Raw genomic sequence first — 21,624 nt, 5'->3', positions numbered from 1 at the left:
CTGCTGCCATAGGCTGTTGTCTATGGTGTTGACTGAGATTTTTTTAGTACCACCTAAGGAAATCAAGCTCTGAAAGAAGCAGCAGAATGAAAGAAGGGCCAAGACTCACGTCCTGGGATCTCCAGGCCCTTCTCTCTTTACTATCAAGGCTGATTATTCTCAACCAGTCCTTCATGAACACTCTCGTCCCTAATTCAAGTCTGGATCAACACTACAAAGACACCTCATTTGCTCTTTAAAAGATGTGCCCGGTGCCGCAAGACAAACATCTGAGCAGGCAGGGCCGGGACAGCACCAGAGTCTGGGGCCCAGGCCCAAAGCCCCGTCTCGGCTCTGCCTCAGATCTCACAGCCACCATTCCAGGTCTGTCTCACCCTCCTCAAGCCCTTGCTAAGCAAAAAGTCTCAAAATTCAGTAAAAATACAAAGACTATTAAGTGTGGTCTTACCCTCAAATTTACCTAGTTCCTGCCCCATTCTCCTCTCTCCCTCCTTTACCTGATGAACTTACTCATCTAGGCCAAGTTCAAATGTCCTCTCTCCTCCATAAAGTCTTTTTTCAATGCCAACCTGCTCTAAGTGCCCCTCCTCCAGGCTCCCTCGGACCCCACATTTGCCCTTATGACAGGCTCATTACTCCTTACTGCCCCTCTGTCTCTCTAAGTCTGTGAATTTCTTGAGAACCAGGACCCTTACTCATCTCTGTACCCTACACAAGCTATTTCTCTTACCACCCCACGCCCTCTCCAAGAATTCCCCCTCCCACCAAAAGAAGACTATGGTTTTTCAATCATTCTTTTAAGATCAAAGGAAAAAGCTATAACCAGAAATTAGGGGAGAAAGTGAACTGCAATTTGATGACTATAATCCCTTTCAAAATAATGCCATGAAAGATAATAAACCAGTTCCCAACACAATGTAAATACTGAGCTGAACAGATAACGATACAAGGACACGAGTAAAGAACAAAACAATACATGGGCTTTTTCAATGCAGATTCATTGTGATGATTTCAAACATTCATGACAGTTACAGGTTATTATTATTCTCACTCTTCATCACTCTCTTTAATATACTCTTTCTCTTGTTACTCTCCATCTACCTCAAGGAGCCAAATACAAGTTATTTTTCATTTGTGTCTTGAGTGTGATTGCTTTTGTTTACCAGAAGCAGTTTACAATATCTCTCTCATGTCTTTCTTGATGCTACAAAAGTATTGAAAATGTCAGCTCAGCTCTGGAGCTACTAACTGCTCCCGTAGAGCCTACAGAAATTCCATAAAATACTACGCCTTGTGGGTCCTACCAAACTGACAGATTCCTGGCTTCAAAACCCATAAATGATGAGGATGTTTTAAAACTGCATGTTCACAAAACCAGTGGATTTTGTTCATTGGATTTTAATAACTAAAGTTACTCAGACCTGAAGTCTAAAGTCAATGTTCCCTTGAAGCAATGCCAATGCGTAACTGGTTTTGAAATATAGCAGTAAATTGATAAGCCCAGCAAACCAAAGTCCATCAGCCTCATCTGTGTAGTTAACAATTACGTTCTTTCACTATCAAATATGGAAAGCTAGTTCAGGGAGTTTTTATGTCAATTGTTCTGAAAATCATCCCAAATATGCTGCTTCTAATTGTATTTGTAAAAAGGAACAAAGGTTCAATGATCCCAAGGGGTGATTAGAAAAAATAAATTAGACTGAGTTTTATTTTATTTTAGAGCACTCCGACATGCAAACTCTCAGCCCAGGGTCCAATGATCCTCAACTTAATCTTCCTTTCAGAAGCCTGAAAACTTGCCAGGATACTATAGGGAAGAAACCACAGAGAAGGCACAAAATAAACCATCAGCTCAGGGAAATCTGTAGTTGACATCAACCTAGTTTTATACACCTCCACAACTATGAGATTGACTATACACAAGTGCTTCCTTAAAACTGGTCTAGGGGATAAGAGCACCTGGCAGCCCCTCTACTAGCCTCATAACTTTGGAAAAACAATTTAACTTCGCTGGGCCCCAAGTGTAAAATACCAACCATATTCACTTGGCCTTACCCATTCCCATGGAAACCTCACAGAAGCTGGTTTAATAAGACAGGGTGCCATGGTCTGTAAGGAAGCGTTACTGTTAATGGCACTCATTTTCCTAAATATAAGTAACCATAACATGTTAAACTTAAAAGAGATTTGTTATCACTAAAGAATAAATCAGTAAGAATACACTTGGAATTGAAATACAAAAAACATATAGCAACAATTTAATACAAGGCACAATTTGAAACTGGCAGTCTAGAGAAGGCTGGAGCTACAATATACTGAAATGATCCTCTAGAGAGCGATATTGAAAATGCTTCTAAAGCCAACAAACCATCAAAACCTCCTAGGCTCTTTGGTGGGGAAACATGTACACACATGCAAACACATGCATACATATACACACACTCACATAAAACAAAATGCCAAAAGGAAATCATTAAAAGGTTATTTGTTTGGTAAGCTTATGAGTAATTTTTATTTTTTTCTTCATATTTTTCTCTATTTTTCAACTTTTCTATGTGAGTATGTACTACCTTAATAAACAATAAATTCTCAACACAGAGGTTACTTATACTAGTGAAAATCTAAAAGGAGAATGGAGAAAGGATGTTTTCTCTTTTTTAAACTTTTATTTTTAATATTCCAGACACACACATTTAAAACTTCATGTACCCATCATCTAGGTTCAATTAACAACATTTTGCCAATCTTTATTCAACTACATCCATTCCACTTTATCTTCTGAAATATTTGAAAAACAAATCCCAGACCTCATGTTATTTCACCTGTATATTTTTCAATGTGCATCTTCAATTGATAAGAAACAAATATATACATATAGCCACCACGCCATCACTACATCCAATAGGACAACAGTGTTTCCACAGCATCATCTAAACCCAGTCCATATTCAAAAATAAGAATGGTCCTTTTAATAACAGTGCTCCACAATTGGAAATCCACATAGAAAATTTGAAATTGTGCCACTACCTCATATCCAGAATGTATAAAGAACTATAATCAATAAGAAAAGCATGACACAAAAGAAAAACACACAAGAGTCTTGAACGGGCACTTTGATAAAGGGGAAATCCAAACAGCCAATGAACGTAAGGGGAAAAATAATAATACACTTTAAAACCACAAGATACTACTACACACACCCAAAAGAATGGCTAAAATTAAAAGACTGACAATACCAAGTGTCAGGAAGGATGCAGAGCAATGGGAAGTGACAAACATTGCTACAGGAAGGTGTGAACTGGAAAACAGTTTTCTTCTAAGGCTAATCATGTATATACCCTATAACCACTCCTAGGAATACACCCAATAGAAAGGCATGCTTCCATGCCCTGCGAAACATGCAGAACGTTCACAGAAGCTTTGTGCATAAAAGCCAAAACTAAAACCAATCAAAATGATCATTAGTAGCAGAACAAATATATAAACACTGGTACCTTCATGCAATAGAATAATACACAGCAATGAAAATGAATGAACCTTAGTTACACACAATACAGAAAAAGTTTAGCAAGGTAATAAGGTGTGACAGAAGCCAGACATAAAAGAATATATAGTGAATGATTCTTCTAATTATATAAAATTCAGAAACAAGATACAATGAGCTGCATTTTCAAAGAAAAGAAGAAAGTGATACCATAAAGTCCAAATAGTGATCACTTCTGGAGGAAAGGGGGAGACTATGATGGTAAAGGGGACATGTAGGGGAAATTGAGGTGCTGGTAATGTTTTCTTAGATGTCAGTGATGGTACACAGGTGTTCACCTTACAATAATTCATGAAACTCTCAAGTTATGTTTTATGCACTTTCCAGTTGTTTTCTACTTCAAATTATAAAAGGTTTACAAATACTATAAAAATTGACTCAGGCAAGGATTATCAATGGATGCAAATTCACCAGGTGAAAGGCTGCTAAGGAACGGTATATTCACCTAGTCTCTAATATACGTCACTTATCAATTATAAAAGGAGATCTTTGACTGGATCCTTCAAGTGGGGGAAAAAAACAAATCATAAACAATATTATTGATAAAATTAGGGACCCATGGTTTATGTATTAGGTGATATAATATGTTAAATTGTGCTGTAATTAAAAGATACATGTTGAAACAATTAAGGGTAAATTGTCATGATGTCTGCAACTTACTTTCAAATGTTACAGCAGAGAGACAAAGACAGAGACACAGCAACAGGGAAACAAAGCAAATGTGGTAAATATGAACAACTGGCGAATCTGGGTGAAGGGTATCCAGGTGTTCACTGTACTACTTCAACCCTTTGGTGGGCAAGAAATTTTTCAAAATAAAACCATGGGAGAGGGGATAAAAGGTTTCAAAAGAGAAAGACAACAAAAAATAGGGTTTAAAAGTATCAGGGGAAGCCAAAAAAAATTGGATTATATCCAGTAGATTATGCTTTCATGAAAAATAACTGGAAATACTGTAATAATATTTACATTTAAAAAAAGAAAAAAATTCTCACAATTTGTGGAAAAAAAGGAGAATATAACCCTGCTCAAATATAACTTTTTTAAATGATTAGGGGAAAACTACTGGAAGAAAACATATTAAAATACTGCTTTTGCCTTAACGTGGTAGTATTCTGGATATTTCCTGTTTTTGAAATATTTTTATAATGTGCTTTGCTTTAAAATTTTTTAAAGTAATTTAAAGATCAGCCAGATAACCACATACCATATTACTGTTAAACAATCTCAGGTATTTATACAATTAGCTAGTTTCAAACTGAAAAATACCAGCAGCACAAATCCTACCGAGGAGTGAAGTCAGCACCATGGCAGAGTGAGTTGTTCCCTTTGTCTTTCCACTCTAAGTTACAACTAAACGGACGTTCACTAACCAACAGAGGATTCCCTACGCAGCACAACAGGACACCTGAGAGATCCATGCAACCATACATCTGAAGGCGGGTGGACTGGATCCCCGGGAAGCAGTGGAACTAGGTGAGTGGATCCCCCTTCCACCACCCCGGCAACAGCGATCCAGGTCACGGGTCCTCCCACAGTGGCTGGCAGGACTGTAAGAGGAAATGTGGACAGCCCAGCCTGCACACGAATGCCTTCGGAGTGGTAGCTGGGCCTGTGGGAGGAGCCACCCTGCCATCACAGCACCACCTGTGGGGACGCTCTCCAGCAAGTGGCGGCAGCTCATCCCCTGCAAAGGAGCCCGGCCACCAAGTACAGTAGCTCAGCCGAACCACCTGTGAGCAGAGAGCCAGCCTGGGCACAAAAGAAAGTGTCCCCCTCACCTAGCGCAGCAGCCCAGCCATGGTAACCACTACACAAAGTCAAAGCAGAGCCACAAATCGTAAATAAAGAGAAAACTGAGAAAACCATCACAGAAAACCACCAAACTGAAATGGCAGTCAGAAATACAAGGGAAGACAAACAATGGAAATAGAGAACAACTGTAAAACAAGAGATAAAATGGCAGCATTAAGCGCTCATATATCAATAATCACTCTAAATGTAAATGGATTGAATTCTCCAATCAAAAGACACAGAGTGGCTGGATGGATTATAAAACAAGACCCAACAATATGCTGCCTCCAGGAAACACATCTTAGCTCTAAAGACAAACATAGGCTCAGAGTGAAGGGATGGAAGATGATACTCCAAGTAAATGGCAAGCAAAAAAAAGCAGGTGTTGCCATACTTATATCAGACCAAGCAGACTTCAAGATAATAAAGACAATCAGAGATAAATAGAGGCAGTATTTAATGACAAAAGGGACATTCCACCAAGAGGACATAATATATGCACCTAACACAGGAGCACCAAAGTATATAAAGCAACTATTAACAGACCTAAAGGGAGAAATTGACAGCAACACAATAACAGTAGGGGACCTCAACACCCCACTTACATCAATGGACAGATCATCCAGACAGACTGTCAGCAAGGAAAGCAGAAGTCTTAAATGAAATCCTAAACCAGATGGACTTAACAGATGTATAGAGAACATTCCATCCAAAAACAGCAGAATACAGGGCTGGCCCGGTGGCACAGTGGTTAAGTGTGAGCGCTCACTTGGTGGCCCAGGGTTCGCAGGCTCGGATCCCGGGCGCGCACCGATGCACCACTTGTCAAGCCATGCTGTAGTGGAGTCCCATATAAAGTAGAGGAAGATGGGCACAGATGTTAGCCCAGGGCCAATCTTCCTCAGCAAAAAAAACAGGAGGATTGGCATCGGATAGTAGCTCAAGGCTGATCTTCCTCACAAAAAACGAAAATAAAATATTTAAAAAAAACAAAAACAGCAGAATACACGTTCTTCACAAGTGTACACGGAACATTCTCAAAGATAGATCATATGTTGGGAAACAAGTCAACCCTCAATAAATTTAAGAAGGTGAAATCATATCAAGCATCTTTTCTGACCACAATGTTATGAAACTAGAAATCAACTACAAGAAAAAAAGCTGGGAAAGGCACAAACATGCGGAGATTAAACAACATGCTACTGAACAACCATTGGATCAAAGAAAAAAATCAAAGGAGAAATCAAAAAATACCTGGAGACAAATGAAAATAAAAACACAACAAACCAACTCTTAAGAGATGCAGCAAAAGTAGTACTGAGAGGAAAATTTATAGCAATACAGGCTCACCTCAACGAACAAGAAAAATCTCAAGTAAGTACTCTTCAACTACACACAACAGAACTAGAAAAAGAAGAACAAACAAAGCCCAAACAAAGCCCAAAGTCAGCAGAAGGAAGGAAATAATAAAAATTAGAGCAGAAATAAACAAAATAGAGACTAAAAAAACAACAGAAAGGATCAATGAGACTAAGAGCTGGTTCTTTGAGAAGATAAATAAAATTGACAAACTCTTAGCCAGACTCACTAAGAAAAAAAGAGAGAAGGCTCAAATAAATAAAATTAGAAGTGAAAGAGGTGAAATTACAATGCATATAACAGAAGTACAAAGAATTATAAGAGAATACTATGAAAAACTATGTGCCAACAAACTGGACAACCTAGAAGAAATGGACAAATTCTTCGACTCATACAACCTCCCAAAACTGAATTGAGAACAAATAGAAAATCTGAATAGATCAATCACAACTAAAGAGATTGAAACAGTAATCAAAAACCTCCAAAAAGATAAAAGTCCAGGAACAGAATTCTCTGGAGAATTCTACCAAACATTCAAAGAAGATTTAATACCTATCCTTCTCAAACTATTCTAAAAAATTGAAGAAGATGGGACGCTTCCTACCTCATTCTATGAGGCCAACATTACCCTGATACCAAAACAAGGCAAGGACAGCACAAAGAAGGAAAATTACACGCCAATATCACTGCTGAACACAGATACAAAATCCTCAACAAAATATTGGCAAATCGAATACAGCAATACATTAAAAGGATCATACACCTTGATCAAGTGGGATTTATACCAGGGACACAGGGATGGTTCAGCATCCGCAAATCAACCAATGTGATATACCACATTAACAAAATGAGGAAAAAAATTCACACGATCATCCCAATAGACGCAGAGAAAGCATTTGACAAGATCCAACATCCATTCATGATAAAAACTCTCAATAAAATGGGTATAGAAGGAAAGGACTCAACACAATAAAGGCCATATATGACAAACCCACAGCCAACATCATATTCAATGGTGAAAAACAGAAAACAACATAGTCAGAGAACAGGAATAAGACAACGGTGCCCACTCTCACCACTCCTATTCAACACAGTACTGGAGGTTTTGGCCAGAGCAATTAGGCAAGAAAAAGAAACAAAAGGTATTCAAATTGGAAAGGAAGAAGTGAAACTCTTGCTGTTTGTGGACGACATGATCCTATATAGAGAAAACTCTAAAGAATCAACCAGAAAACTATTAGAAATAATCAACAACTATAGCAAATTGCAGGGTACAAAATCAACTTACAAAAATAAGTTGCATTTCTATACTCCCTCGATGAACTAACAGAAAGAGAACTCAAGAATACAATCCCATTTACAACTGCAACAAAAAGAATAAAATATATAGGAATAAATTCAACCAAGGAGGTGAAAGACCTACACACTGAAAACTATAAAGACATTATTGAAAGAAATCAATGATGATATAAAGAAATTGAAAGATATTCCATGCACATGGATTGGAAGGATCAACATAGTTAAAATATCCATATTACCTAAAGCAATCTACAGATTCAATGCAATCCCAATCAGAATCCCAGTGACATTATTCATGGAATTAGAACAAAGAACTCTAAAATTTATATGGAACAATAAAAGACCATAAATAGCAAAAGCAATCCTGAGAAAAAAGAACAAAGCTGGAGGCATCACAATCTCCAACTTCAAAATATACTACAAAGCTATAGTAATCAAAACAGCATGGTACTGGCACAAAAACACACACAAAGATCAATGGAACAAAATTGAAAGCCCAGAAATAAAACCTCATATCTATGGATAGCTAACCTTCAAGAACATACAATGGGGAAAGGAAAGTCTCATCAATAAATGGTGTTGGGAAAACTGGAGAACCACATGCAAAAGAATGAGCGTAGATCATTATTTTACACCAAACACAAAAAGTAATTCAAAATGGATTAAAGACTTGAATGTAAGACCTGAAACCAGAAAAATTCCAGCAGAAAATATAGGCAGTACACTCTTTGACATTGGTCCTTGCAGCATCTTTTCAAATACCATATCTACTCAGGCAAGGGAAACAAAAGAAAAAAATAATCAAATGGGACTACATCAGACTAAAGAGCTTCTGCAAGGCAAACGAAACCATGAATAAAGCAAAAAGACAACCTACCAACTGGGAGCAAATATTCGCAAATCATATTTCCAACAAGGGGTTAATCTCCAGAATATATAAAGAACTCATACAACTCAACAACAAAAAAACAACCTGATCAAAAAATGGGCAGAGGATATGGAACAGACATTTTTCCAAAGAAGATATACAGATGGACAACAGGCATATGAAAAGATGTTCAACATCACTAGTTATTAGGGAAATCCAAATCAAAACCACAATGAGATATCACCTCACACCCGTCAGAATGACTATAATTACCAAGACAAAAAATAACAAATGTTGGATAGGGTGTGGAGAAAAGGGAACCCTCATACAGTACTGGTGGCAATGCAAACTGGTACAGCCACTACGGAAAACAGTATGGAGATTTCTCAAAAAATTAAAAATAGAAATACTATATGATCCAGCTATCCCACTACCAGGTATTTATCCAAAGAACATGAAATTAACAATACAAAGAGATTTATGCACCCCTATGTTCACTGCAGCATTATTCACAATAGCAAAGATGTGGAAGCAACTCAAGTGCCCATCAACTGATGAATGGATACAACTGATGTCAACTGATGTCGTCTTTAGACGACATAGTATATATATACAATGGAATACTACTCAGCCATAAAAAGACAAAATCGTCCCATGTGCAACAACATGGATGGACCTTGAGCTTATTATGTTAAGCGAAATAAGCCAAAGAGAGAAAAGACAAATACCACATGATTTCACTCATACGTGGAAGATAAACAAACACATGGATGATAAACAAACACATGGATAAAGAGAACAGATTAGTCGTTACCAGAAGGGAAGGCGGTGGCAAGGTGGGCGAAAGGGGTAAAGGGGCACACAGGTATGGTGACAAATAAAAACTAGACTATTGGTGGTGAACACAATGCAGTCTATACAGAAACTGATATATAATAATGTACACCTGAAATTACACAATGTTATAAGCCAATATAACCTCAATAAAATAATTTTTTTTAAAAAAAAGGAAATCCTATTGATATGTCTTTATTTACTGTTGTTCTGTGAGGAATTATGGATCACACAAAGCACAATAAATGACTATTTCTCAATTACCTAAAATGGTAACAAAAATAGTAACACGAAATGAACCTTTAGAAAACCTATTATAATATAACTATACCTCATCATATATGCTCCCATTGATGTCTGCGCCGTAGATAGGTGCCACAAAAGTTAAGTTCTTCCAGTATTTGCGCTCCAAATCTTCATAATCCAAGTACCTTGGAGTACAATATCTGGAAAAGGTAGACGAAAAAAAGCACAAACCAGTATGGCAATTTTAAGATTTTCCCCACTCATTTGATTTAAACCACTTTCTAAACAAAATTCTATCAAAATGAAAATACTGCAACTCATGTTGTCAAACCTAAGAAGTAAATATACAAATCTATTTATCATAGATATCTGAATACTTTTAAAATTCCCGTATAACTCTATATGAAAACTTGCTATTTTTGACTAAGAAAAGACTTTCCTGAAAGTATCAACAATAGAAGTAGGAAATTAGTTAAAAATTCATTATTTTAGCTTTCAAATATCTTCTAAAATCCTTAACCAATTATACTATACTAGGAAATTTTACAAATTTACATGTAAAAAAACAAAACACCTATAGAAAAATTGACAAAGGACAATCTCACTAAAAATCCAAGAAAGTAAAACTAAAATAAAATACTTTGTAGTTATTAGATTGATAAATGCTTAATATATTAAAGGTAGGAAAGAATGAGACCTCTCTTACACAGCTGGAGTGGGAGTATAAACTGGGAAAAACCTTCCAGAGTTTTTCAACATATAGCAAATACTTTTTCAACATATAGCAAAAGCCTTAAAAAATGTATACCTTTGACCCTAAAATCCAACTCTAGAAATTCATCCTAAAAACACAGAGACGTGTGCAATGATATATGACCCGGGATGTTTGCTGCAGCATTATTTGAAAACTCAAGCCAATGTTCAGCAACTAGGGCTAAGTTAAACAAAATATAGAACACAAAATAAGATAGATCTTTCTTTACATTGACATTAAAATCTTCCCACAGTGAATAAAGCAGGTTACAGAACAGTAAGTATACTGTGATCCTATTTGTGTAAAAAATATCTGCAACTTTACAATAAATGGCCAGAAGGAAATATATACCAAATTAGTAACACTTATCTCTTACACAAGAACTACAAAAAGGCACTTACTTCTCTGTGTTATTTGGATTTTGAACAATAATCTTATCACAAAAAAAAGAATACCAATGTTTCTACATGAAAAAAATAAGCAAAGAAATCAACAAACTGAGAAAATAATGGAGCAAACAGTGAAAAAAAAAAAAAAAGGTGTTTAACAGGAGTAGCAATCCCTATAAAGCCTACTGGACTAGGACTAGGACTAAATAATTATAGAACAATTAACAACCATATCCACTACACTGGTGACCCCAAACTGGTTATCTAAGCAATAGACAAGAATACCAAACAATTTAACAACTGTATTTGAAATACAGAATAATTTGCTGATTTACCCAGAACACTAGACTCTCACAGGGCAGCCAAAAATACAAAGGATGGGCATGAAAGCATCATCAACTCTACTTCATTCCACCACTTGGATTAGAAGGTTCCAGCAGTAACAGGAATTCCAGGCACAAGCTAAATAAGCTAACCAGAGGTCAGAGTCAGGTGATAAAAAGGTTAGAAGAGATGCTGTTTATTATGACATCTAGAGAAACTTCTGGGATTTTGGAAACCGAAGCCCTAAATCGCGAAGACTTAAAGAATCTATCACTATATACTCACTCAATCATGATCAATTTTTAACAACCCATAATTCTAAAAAAGAAAGCTACAGTTTGGTGTTGCCTATTGAGGTTAAATTCTAAAATCCTTGAATATTTGAAACAAATGTTGATTCTAAACTTGAAAAAAGTAACCAGTTTACTCAGCTGGTGCCTGATTCTAATGAAATCTGGCTACCGATTCCATTCCTAATGGACTCTCAAACAGTCACAGCTGATCCACAAATCCAGTGTCAATTCACTCAAAACTGGTTCAATCATACCTTCTTAGCCAGAACCTTCCATTCACTATAGCACAGTTGTTAAGAAACAGGGCTCCAGGACCAGAGTGCCTGGGTTTGAATCCAGGCTTTGCCATTTATAATCTACGTAACCCTGGGCAGGGGACTGAATCTCTCTGGACCTCAATTATTCCTCTATAAAAGAGGATAATAACAATTGAGCCGTTGTGAGGACTCCACCAGATAATTACGTAAAGCACTTAGCTCCATGCCTAGAAGAAAGTACAGATCAGTAATGTAAGTGACGCAAAAGAGCATATTACTCACCTCCATAAAGTTTCATAGTATGTTGGAGGTCTCTAGATTTTCTTTGGACTAAGTGGCGTTAGTAACCAAATGAGCATATTATCCTCTCTATTGTTTACACCAAGCACATTATGTACTGTGTACCTATGCAAGGGCATGTACTGAAGGAAAACAGATGAACAGAAAGACCAGCAGCATGCCTCCTGCCTCCCATGAAAATTAGTCTCAGCTCAGGACCATTCCACAACCACCATGAAGACCATGTGATCCTAGTATAGCAGTGAGTGGACAAGCAACACCCTTGGTTTGAGGCTTAGAAACCCATTTCACTGCCATCTGAAATAAAACGTCTCCATAAAACTAGCAGAGGAAATATAAAAGAGAATTTTCAAAAGTATTTTAACATTATAACAATTATAATGAAATTAATCCAACTCAAAAGATAAATTAACTTTCAAAGAAATAAAATTTAATGTGGAAATAACCTTTCAGACAATTTCTCATAATAGTTATATTTCACAACTAAAAAAAGAGCCAACTATTTTTAAAACTCATTTTTAAACTTCAGCATATCAAGAAACGTACACTCTGTTAATAAGCAAATCTTTACAATCTGTCTAATAATTTACACCACTTCAAGTATATTTTAACTTTCATGACACTATTTATTCATTCAATCAACAGACACTGAAATAAACAGCACCTACCATATCCCAGATACTGTACCAAGCACTGGGTACACAGTGGTACATAAAACAGACCCACGTCACCTGAATGGCTATCTTCAGGAAGAGCCAACCTACAACTAAGCCACCAGATCAAAAACATTGAACAGAGATATGAATAAAATAAGTGCCTAGTAAAATAAACTCCCTCTAAATAGAAAACTGATACCTTGCCAGGATAATCAAATAGGCTAGAGATGATGATCCCAGTTTCTCTATGACAAGAAGACAAGGGACTTGGAGGATCTGTTCTCATCAATATTTTGAATTACTAGGTATATTAATAATGATTGTCTCTGGTAGTTAAAATTATGTATTTCTGTAATGTTTGAACTTTTAAATAAGCATGTATTACTTTTGTAACTGATAAAAACATTTCCAACCATCCTTCAAAATCCATCTCAACAGCACCTACAAAATGAAATTACTCCAATCCTGATTAACAATCAGAGGTCTTATCTTCCTTTGAAACTCAACAGCACTTTGTACCTCTCCTATGGTAGTCATGATTACTATTAAGAGCATTAACAAACAACTTCTAGTAAGTGTAATCTGATAACTTTCAAATACAAATTGTCTCTTGAAATATCCAAGTAGCCAAGTAGAGGTTCCACCAAATGAACTAACCTATTTAATTAACACTTTAAGAATGACTCTGGAAATAGGTACTAGAAGATAGATAACAGAATACAGTGATCAGTATATACTTATAAAAAGCTGGCTAAAATTGCTCAGAAGATAGATAACAGAATACAGTGATCAGTATATACTTATAAAAAGCTGGCTAAAATTGCTTCTGCGGCCTTGTTCCAATAGCACTTATTAAAGAGTTTGAAAGCAAACCAGTCCAGTCTACGATGCAAGTTTCACATTCTCAATCAATGCGATCTGAAACAATGAGGGTCTACTAATGCCTACCAAAAAAATTCAAAAGAAGGAACTCAAATTAAATATAAAATTTTCAGTTCCTTTGGAATAGCTAGAATGCTCCATAATAGGAACTTTACACAAAGAATTAAGATTCTTTAAGTACTATCAAGCGCTTACTATGTCAAATATAAATTTAAAAAAAAAGTTATCAACTAAATTCATCCAAAGGACTTAATCTCATGCACACCCAGGTGACAGCAGCCCCAGCCAACATCTTGACTGCAACCTCAGGAGAGGCCGTGAGTCACAAACGGGTTTCTGACCTTCAGAAACTGAGACACTAAATGTTTGTAGCTTTAAGCTACTAACCTTTGGGGTCATTTGTTACACAGCAATCGGTAACTAATACAATAATGGTGCCCCTTCATGTCTTTCAAGGAATTTCTTTTTAAATTACTCATCCCTTACTACAATAAACAAAAAATTTAAAAAAAAATAAAAAATAAATTACTCATCTTTTTAATATATACATATATATTTTATCATTTAAGACTCAAACATTGTTATACAAACAAGAAAATTTGCATAACAAAGATGAATCATGAGTATAATAAAAAACTCATGACAACTAAAAGACAGAAAAAACCCATTTACAGATATTATGAATGAGACGATAAAATGAGGAACAATTTCCTTAGCAGTAAACTAAACGTAAGTAGGCAACCACCTAAAGAACAGAAACATTAAATGAGGACCAAAAGAGATCGTGCAGGAGACTCCTGCTTTTCATCACGAGCTCCTCGTCTACTTGGTTCCTGACCACGTCCACGTATACCTTTGAAAGAAATAAAAATAGTAAACTGAATCCACTCACTTGCCACTGTTGGCCAGTTGCCTGAACTCCTTCACTGTCATGGCTTTTTTCTGGATGTTGTATTGAGTGAATAGTCCTGACTGCCCCGTGACCATCTGCTGAATGGGTGCTGGAATAAGCAAATTATCAATGTCATCATAGCACTGCCTTGGCTTCCATTCCTTAGGCGGAATCACCTAAAAATAAAATAATAAAGTAAAATATTATCTTGAAAATATTCCCGGTCGTTATTTAGCTGTCATATTCCAACAGAATACACGTGAAAAATTTGTCAGCATTTCTATGAGAAATGTGTAAAAGAACTGTAAAGATTCGCATTAAGGGAAATGCCTTCCCCCAAATATTCACCTTATTGATATGATTTGTTTAAACAGCAAAATTTATTAAGTACTCGCTATACCAAATACTGTACTTGTATTAACTTATTTTTTAGTTGATACTATTAATCTCTCAATTTTAAAGTTAAAAATTGAAACACAGAAGTAAAATAACTTGCCAAAGATCAAATGCTGTTTATATTAATATGAGAAAAATAAGTCAATATTTGTGTAGTCAATATTATTTTCTTTAAATACCTTGCACACAATATGGCAAATAGCAGAGTGGTGTGCTAGTAAATGTTTAACAACCAGCTTTCTGGGAAGGTGGAGGAAACCTTGACTTGTAGCTTTTGTCTATTTCCATGGTATAACTACTCCCACCACGGCCAATTTGAGCTTACCAACGTGACATCACTGAACATGGAGAAGGAAAGACACGTGGACTATCAATTCTTATGTGCATGTATGAGGTGGCTCAGCACATCACTGTTTTCCCATAGTATTTAAACACTTAATTACTAACAATGAAAAAATAAGTAAACACTAAGACCACAAATACATATTCATGATTAAAAATTAGAAGGAACAAAGTTATGAATTAAGTCATGATTTATAGCTAGAATTTATCCACTTTAGAAGTTGTTTTAATGTATTAAGACAAACTTTTTTCAAAAATTAATTGCAAAATATAGATAGTGCACATACAGAAAATGCATAATATATTTATATTACATAGCTTTGTGAATTATTATAAAGCAAATACCAGGGGCCGGCCCCATGGCTTAACGGTTAAGTGCGCACGCTCCGCTACTGGCGGCCTGGGTTCAGATCCCGGGCGCGCACCAACGCACCACTTGTCCGGCCATGCTGAGGCCACGTCCCACATACAGCAACTAGAAGGATGTGCAACTATGACATACAACTATCTACTGGGGCTTTGGGGAGAAAAAGGGAAAAAAAGGAGGAGGATTGGCAATAGATATTAGCTCAGGGCCGGGCTTCCTCAGCAAAAAGAGGAAGATTGGCATGGATGTTAGCTCAGGGCTGATCTTCCTCACAAAAAAAAGGAAATACCAGAGTACCCACTCCCCAGGTGTAAGGATATTGCTGGCACCCCACAGGCCCTCCAAGTGCCCTTTTCCAAACACATCCTCCTCCTGCCCAAAAGGTAGTCACTATCATGGCATTTATGGTATTCATTTCCTTGCTGGGCTTTATAGTTTTATGCCTAGGTACACATCTCTTACACCAGTTTTTGAACTGTATAGAAACGTAACCATCCATATATACATATTTTCTTTAAGGTTTATATTTTATATTTCACTCAATATTTTTGTGAGATTCAACTATGATAGGCTATGTAGCTGAAGTTCATTGATTTTCATTTCTGCTCAGTATTCCTTCATATAAATATTTATTCATAAATTGGTGACCAAGGGTGGTCACTTGGTTTTTTCCTAATTATTGGCTGTTGCAAATGACACTGCTATTAATATTGTCATACTCGTCTTCTACCACATATCTGCACACGGTTCTCTAAAATACATACACATACGCAGACATTCCTAACAGTGAAATTACTGGGACATAAGATATGTGTAGATCAAATTTAACAGTTATTACCAAATTTTTGTCAAAGTGGTTGGACCCATTCACACTCCCACTGGCAATGTACGGGAGCTCCTGTTGCTCCACATCCTCCTTTGTACTGTTGCTCATTTAAATTTTAGTCTTTCTGGTAGGTATGTAACAGTACCCAAGTGTGGATTTTATTTGCATTTTCCTGATAAGAAACAAAAACTTTTCATAAATTCACTGACCCAATGAATATCCTCTTTTGTAAAGTGCTTATTCAAGTCTCTTGCCCATTTTACTATTGCATTGTCAGACTTTTTCTTATTAATGTATAGGGATTCTTTACATATTCTCATTACTCTTGGATGGGCGTGTGTATATTTGTAAATATCTATATTTATGTGTGTGTATATATACCAAATATCTTCTCTTACCCTCGAACTTGCCCTCCAGTCTTCTTAAGGGTATCTTTTTCTTTTTCCTCCCCAAAGCCCCAGTACATAGCTGTATATTCTAGCTGCAAGTCCCTCCAGTTCCTCCATGTGAGCCACCACCACAGCATGGCCACTGACGACGAGTGGTGTGGTTTCCCGCCTGGGAACTGAACCCAGGCTGCCAAAGCAGTGTGCCGAACATTAACTACTAGGCCATCAGGGCCGGCTCAAGGGTATCTTTTGATAAACATAAGTTCTTAATCTTAATGTAATCCAACATGTTCATTTTTGCCTTTACGGGTACTGCTTTGATCTGTTTAAAAATATTTTTTTTCCTACTCTAGGGCACGAAAACATCTATTTTATATTCTAAGAGTTTTAAGGCTTTGTCTTTCACATTTAGATCTACAATGTACCTGCAACTGGCTTTTGTAAAAGGTTTGGATCAAGCTTCATCAGATAAGGAAACTTGGGGTCAGGTGTTGAGTGACTTGGCCAGTGTTACACAACTGAGAAATGACAGCATCAACTCCAAAAAAAAAAAATTGAAAACAAGCTGTCAAGTCTAACAATTTTCATCAGCAATATGGGGCTATTACACATTTTATTTCTTCCAACGTGTATTAATTTAAAATGAGAATATAGGCAACCATACTATACGCTACTGAAAACACATACTTGATACCTTAAAAGAATATGACAATCATCAAATGGATGAATAAACATACTACATTGTCTTGAAAACATATTGAAAGAGGAGGGGGTTGTGTGTAAGAGTGTTAAAAATACTAACTTTTTCTTCATCAGAAATAAGTGTGAGCAATTCAAAATAATAAAAGATGGATTTACTCAGGCTCCTGTTCAGAAATAAATATATCTACAATCAAAATTAATACTATGTTCAGAATTAAATATTCTTCTCTCCTGTGAAAAACAAAGCAGTTGCTTACCCAAAAAAAAGTTTTGCAGCAATTTTTCTTTTCTAATGTTAGAGAAGCAAGCAATACAATAAATTTACAAAAATATAAATATTATCTTGGTGAATATTCCATGCACGTATTCATTTACTTTTGATTAATGTGTTCAGTCAGAACTTAATTTGTAAAGCTAAGCATATAACAAAAAATCTTATTTTGGGACTGTGATTTTAAATCTTAACACATCAGATATTCTTACACAGGAAACAGAAGCACAACATGCTTAGGACTTTAAAAGATTCCAAAGTTAAACCTTTACATTTAGTCAATCTAAATGAAGGAAACCCATTACTACTAAAATTTACCCTCCTGATTATATCAAAATAAAAATATATTTTTTATATCACCATTTCCTCAACCCCAGCCTGGGTCCTACACTCAGTGGAAAATTTCCGATTAAAATCTGCATTTGCACTACTTATCCTGAAGTACATACTGCTATCACTACCATCCCAGAAGAAGGAACAGGAGGAGAAAGAGTAGTGCTTCTTACAACCATTCTTCACCTTGAGGACATAGATCGCTATCTGTACTCTCCAGGCCGTTCATGAAACATGCAGTGTGCATAACCCCGCACAGCCTATGTCCAGATTACTGTTGTGGAAGAATTTCACCCATTTCATATATAATGAAGTTTCATTATAATCTTTCTTCACAAAAACAAACTAAGTTTTACATTTAAAGAGGCTGTCATTCTTTTCACTTTCCCAAACCTGATCACCAACTTTGTAGATAGAATGTTGGAGTGTCAAACGGCTCACCCTGGAAATAAAAGTTAAATCTAAAGCATAAACCTAAAAAGTGTTGATAAAAGAAAAACCAAGACAGACTGTAATCTGAGGCCAAAGTCATTTCTATTGGAACTACTCAACCATTTACTTCAAATCATAAATCAAGATCAATTCATTAAATGGTGCATTAACAAAGAATCCCATGGGTGGCTCTGTTCCCCAGGGCTAGCCCTCAAAGTAAACTAGCAACAAGTTTTAATTTTCATGATTTGATTTGATTTAGTGCAGTTTTATACATTTACTATTGCTGCAACTTCCAGAAAAAGGAGGAAAGTAGGTGAAACTGAGTCTATGTGACTTGATGTAAAAGATGGCAAAAATGACTAGAAACAACAGTTCACTGCATTCCTAGTATAAATAAAAGGAAATTATCACAAGGTTGAATACATGAATATCTCCAACTTGGTCAATGAGTCTCACTTAAAAAAAAAGTCTGAACTCAGGTGTGTTTTGCTCAACCTTCAGAAACTAATTGTAGTCCTCATTAACTTCGTGCTGTCACACAATGCTGACAGCGGCACAGGTGGACGCTGTGCCTGCAACTCCCTTGGGAGGGTAGCTGCTGCTTCCTCTTCTAATGTTACTAAATGTGCCACCCACCACAGCACCCTCACTAATCTCAGTGGAACACAGTAAGATATATGTTTTCAAGAAACAAAGGGGGAGAAGGACAGGACAAAGGGCTGCATTCAGAACCCAGAGAAGGGGACGCATTCAGAACCCAGAGAAGGGGACAGACAGCTACCCCCAACACCCCTCCACCCTAATAAAGCACAAGTCATTGCGAGTTTATGAACAAAACAGTTTGTCAAATGATTCTGTAATGATACCATTCTCTTCAACTAAAGAATGATTTTTCTCCTCCAGGATAATCCTGGAAGTGTTGAAGTTCCAAAAATGGGATCCTTGTAAGAGCTACCTAATAAAGCAGTTAAACTAAGGATAGCTCATCTGAGAAACTCAATACAGGCCTTTATACTTTCTGTTTTTGCTTTATCTTCCTTTCCTATCTTACCCACCCCTAATAAACTTTCAGTCAACTTAATTTTCCCAAATTTTAAACCTCTTCTAGGAGGGACTTGGACCATACATAACAAAATGACAGACCTCAGGGGAGAGATTCCAGAACAGTCCACAAACTGGCTTACAAGAGGCAGCAGCCAGATGCAGAAGGACTTGAACACCGACCCCTGCGGTTTTGGAAGCTCTCTCCTCGGCTACTCTCTGCTCTCAGTGCTAGTGAACCTTCCCGTGGAGACAGGGATTCCAAGGAGAACCTGAGACCCAGCCACAGTCAAGGGGTCTCTGCCAGGGCTCAGGAATTTATGTGGTGATGCTGACAAGTCTACAGAAACCCAGATCATAAACTTAACAGTTAGAAAATAATAAATGAAGTAAGTGCAACAAAATATATTATTCTGAAGGAAATTTTTAAAGTGAAATAGATTTCCAGTATGAAAAGGACACACAAATTACCTCAGGTTGAAGTCAAAGGATGACTTATCACGATAATCTCTCTTTCAAAGCTCTAACTTTGGGTCTATGGGTGCGAACCCACAATGCAGTACTCAGCCCCTGAGTGACCCTGAACATATCACAACAGCCCCTGACAGGACCCCCTGCTTCCGCTCTGCTTCCCCAACAAATTCATTCTTCACATAAGAGCCACTGTGATCTTTTCAAAATAATGTGAAAAAATAACTAATAAACAAACAGCCACCATGTCCTCCTCTCCTCTGTTTAAGCCCATCAGTGCCTCCCACGGCACTTAGGAAAAAACCCCCAATGCCTTACTATGGCCAGACAAGCCTGATATGATCTGGCCCCTTAAAGGGCTCTCACCTCACTTACCACCCTCTGCCCTTGCTCACTGAGCCCCAGCTCCACAGACCACCTTCCTAGTCCTCTCACACATGAAGCTCAGGTCAGCCTCTAGGCCTCTGGACTTGCTATTCTTTCGGTCTCCACATCCTGAAAAGGTTGGTTTCTTCATATTCTTTGGGTCTCTGCTTACAAGTCCTTACCTTACCATCCTAAGATGCTACTACTGGAATCTAAGCTCTGTGGCAGCAGGAACTTTGTCTGCTCTGACCCCCCACCTCCGCCCACATGTGGTATAGTGCCTAGTATGTAGAATGCACTCTCCACATTTGGTGAACAGGTAACTGAAAAGAAATAGAATAGGCAGATCTACAGAGAAAGTGGATTAGTGGTTGCCTAGGGCTAGGGGGAGAGCAGGGAATAGAGAATGACTGCTAAGGGGTACAGTTTCTTTTGGGGGTGATAAAAATGTTCTGGAATTAGATATTAGTGATGGTTACACAACTCTATGAATATATAAAAAACCATTGCATTGCCTACTTTAAATGAGTGAATCGTATGATATGTGAATTATATCTCAATAAATCTGTTATGTTAAAAAAAAGAGAAAGAAAAAAATAGAAGGAAAAAAGAAAAGGAGGGAGGGAGGGAAGGAGAGAAGGCAGTAAGTGGGGAGAGGAGTGGTAGTTAAGCTTCAGGTTAATAACTGTCCTCTGAGAAACTGATGACAACTATGAATACTCTCACACCTCTGAAACCTGTATATGGATCTCTCTGGTTTCTATGAACAACTCTTGGTTTAAAAAAAAAAAAGCCCTAAAACATAACCTAGTATAAATAGTTAAAAGAAAAATAAGATAATTATTCTTTGAAGAAATCAAATGCTCCACATGGATTAACAAAAACAAAGATTTTGCAAATATCTTCCTTTGGAAGGAACAATTTCCCACATCACGAAAACTAAGAGCATAATTGAAAGGCCAAGTCATCATTTTTGGTTTAAAGGATCTGAGGA

General features: G+C 36.9%; 1 protein-coding gene across 8 annotated transcripts in view; it reads right to left on the bottom strand.

Annotated features, from left to right (window-relative positions):
* KDM4C (lysine demethylase 4C) overlaps positions 1–21,624 on the bottom strand; it is a 389,693-nt gene that overhangs the window by 317,009 nt on the left and 51,060 nt on the right. For all 8 annotated transcript variants that reach the window (XR_009223452.1, XM_058565774.1, XM_058565775.1 and 5 more), the window contains 2 exons: positions 14,692–14,867; positions 10,030–10,144 (listed from right to left, as the gene is read on the bottom strand). Coding sequence is in view for 7 of the 8 variants with exons in the window: in XM_058565774.1 (XP_058421757.1) it covers positions 10,030–10,144; positions 14,692–14,867 (291 nt within the window). In the remaining variant the exon portion in view is untranslated. The remainder of the gene's footprint in view (positions 1–10,029; positions 10,145–14,691; positions 14,868–21,624) is intronic.

This window comes from Diceros bicornis, chromosome 22 (assembly GCF_020826845.1).
Source record: "Diceros bicornis minor isolate mBicDic1 chromosome 22, mDicBic1.mat.cur, whole genome shotgun sequence".
NCBI lineage: Eukaryota > Metazoa > Chordata > Mammalia > Perissodactyla > Rhinocerotidae > Diceros > Diceros bicornis.
This window is presented reverse-complemented; position numbering and strand designations above follow the sequence as displayed.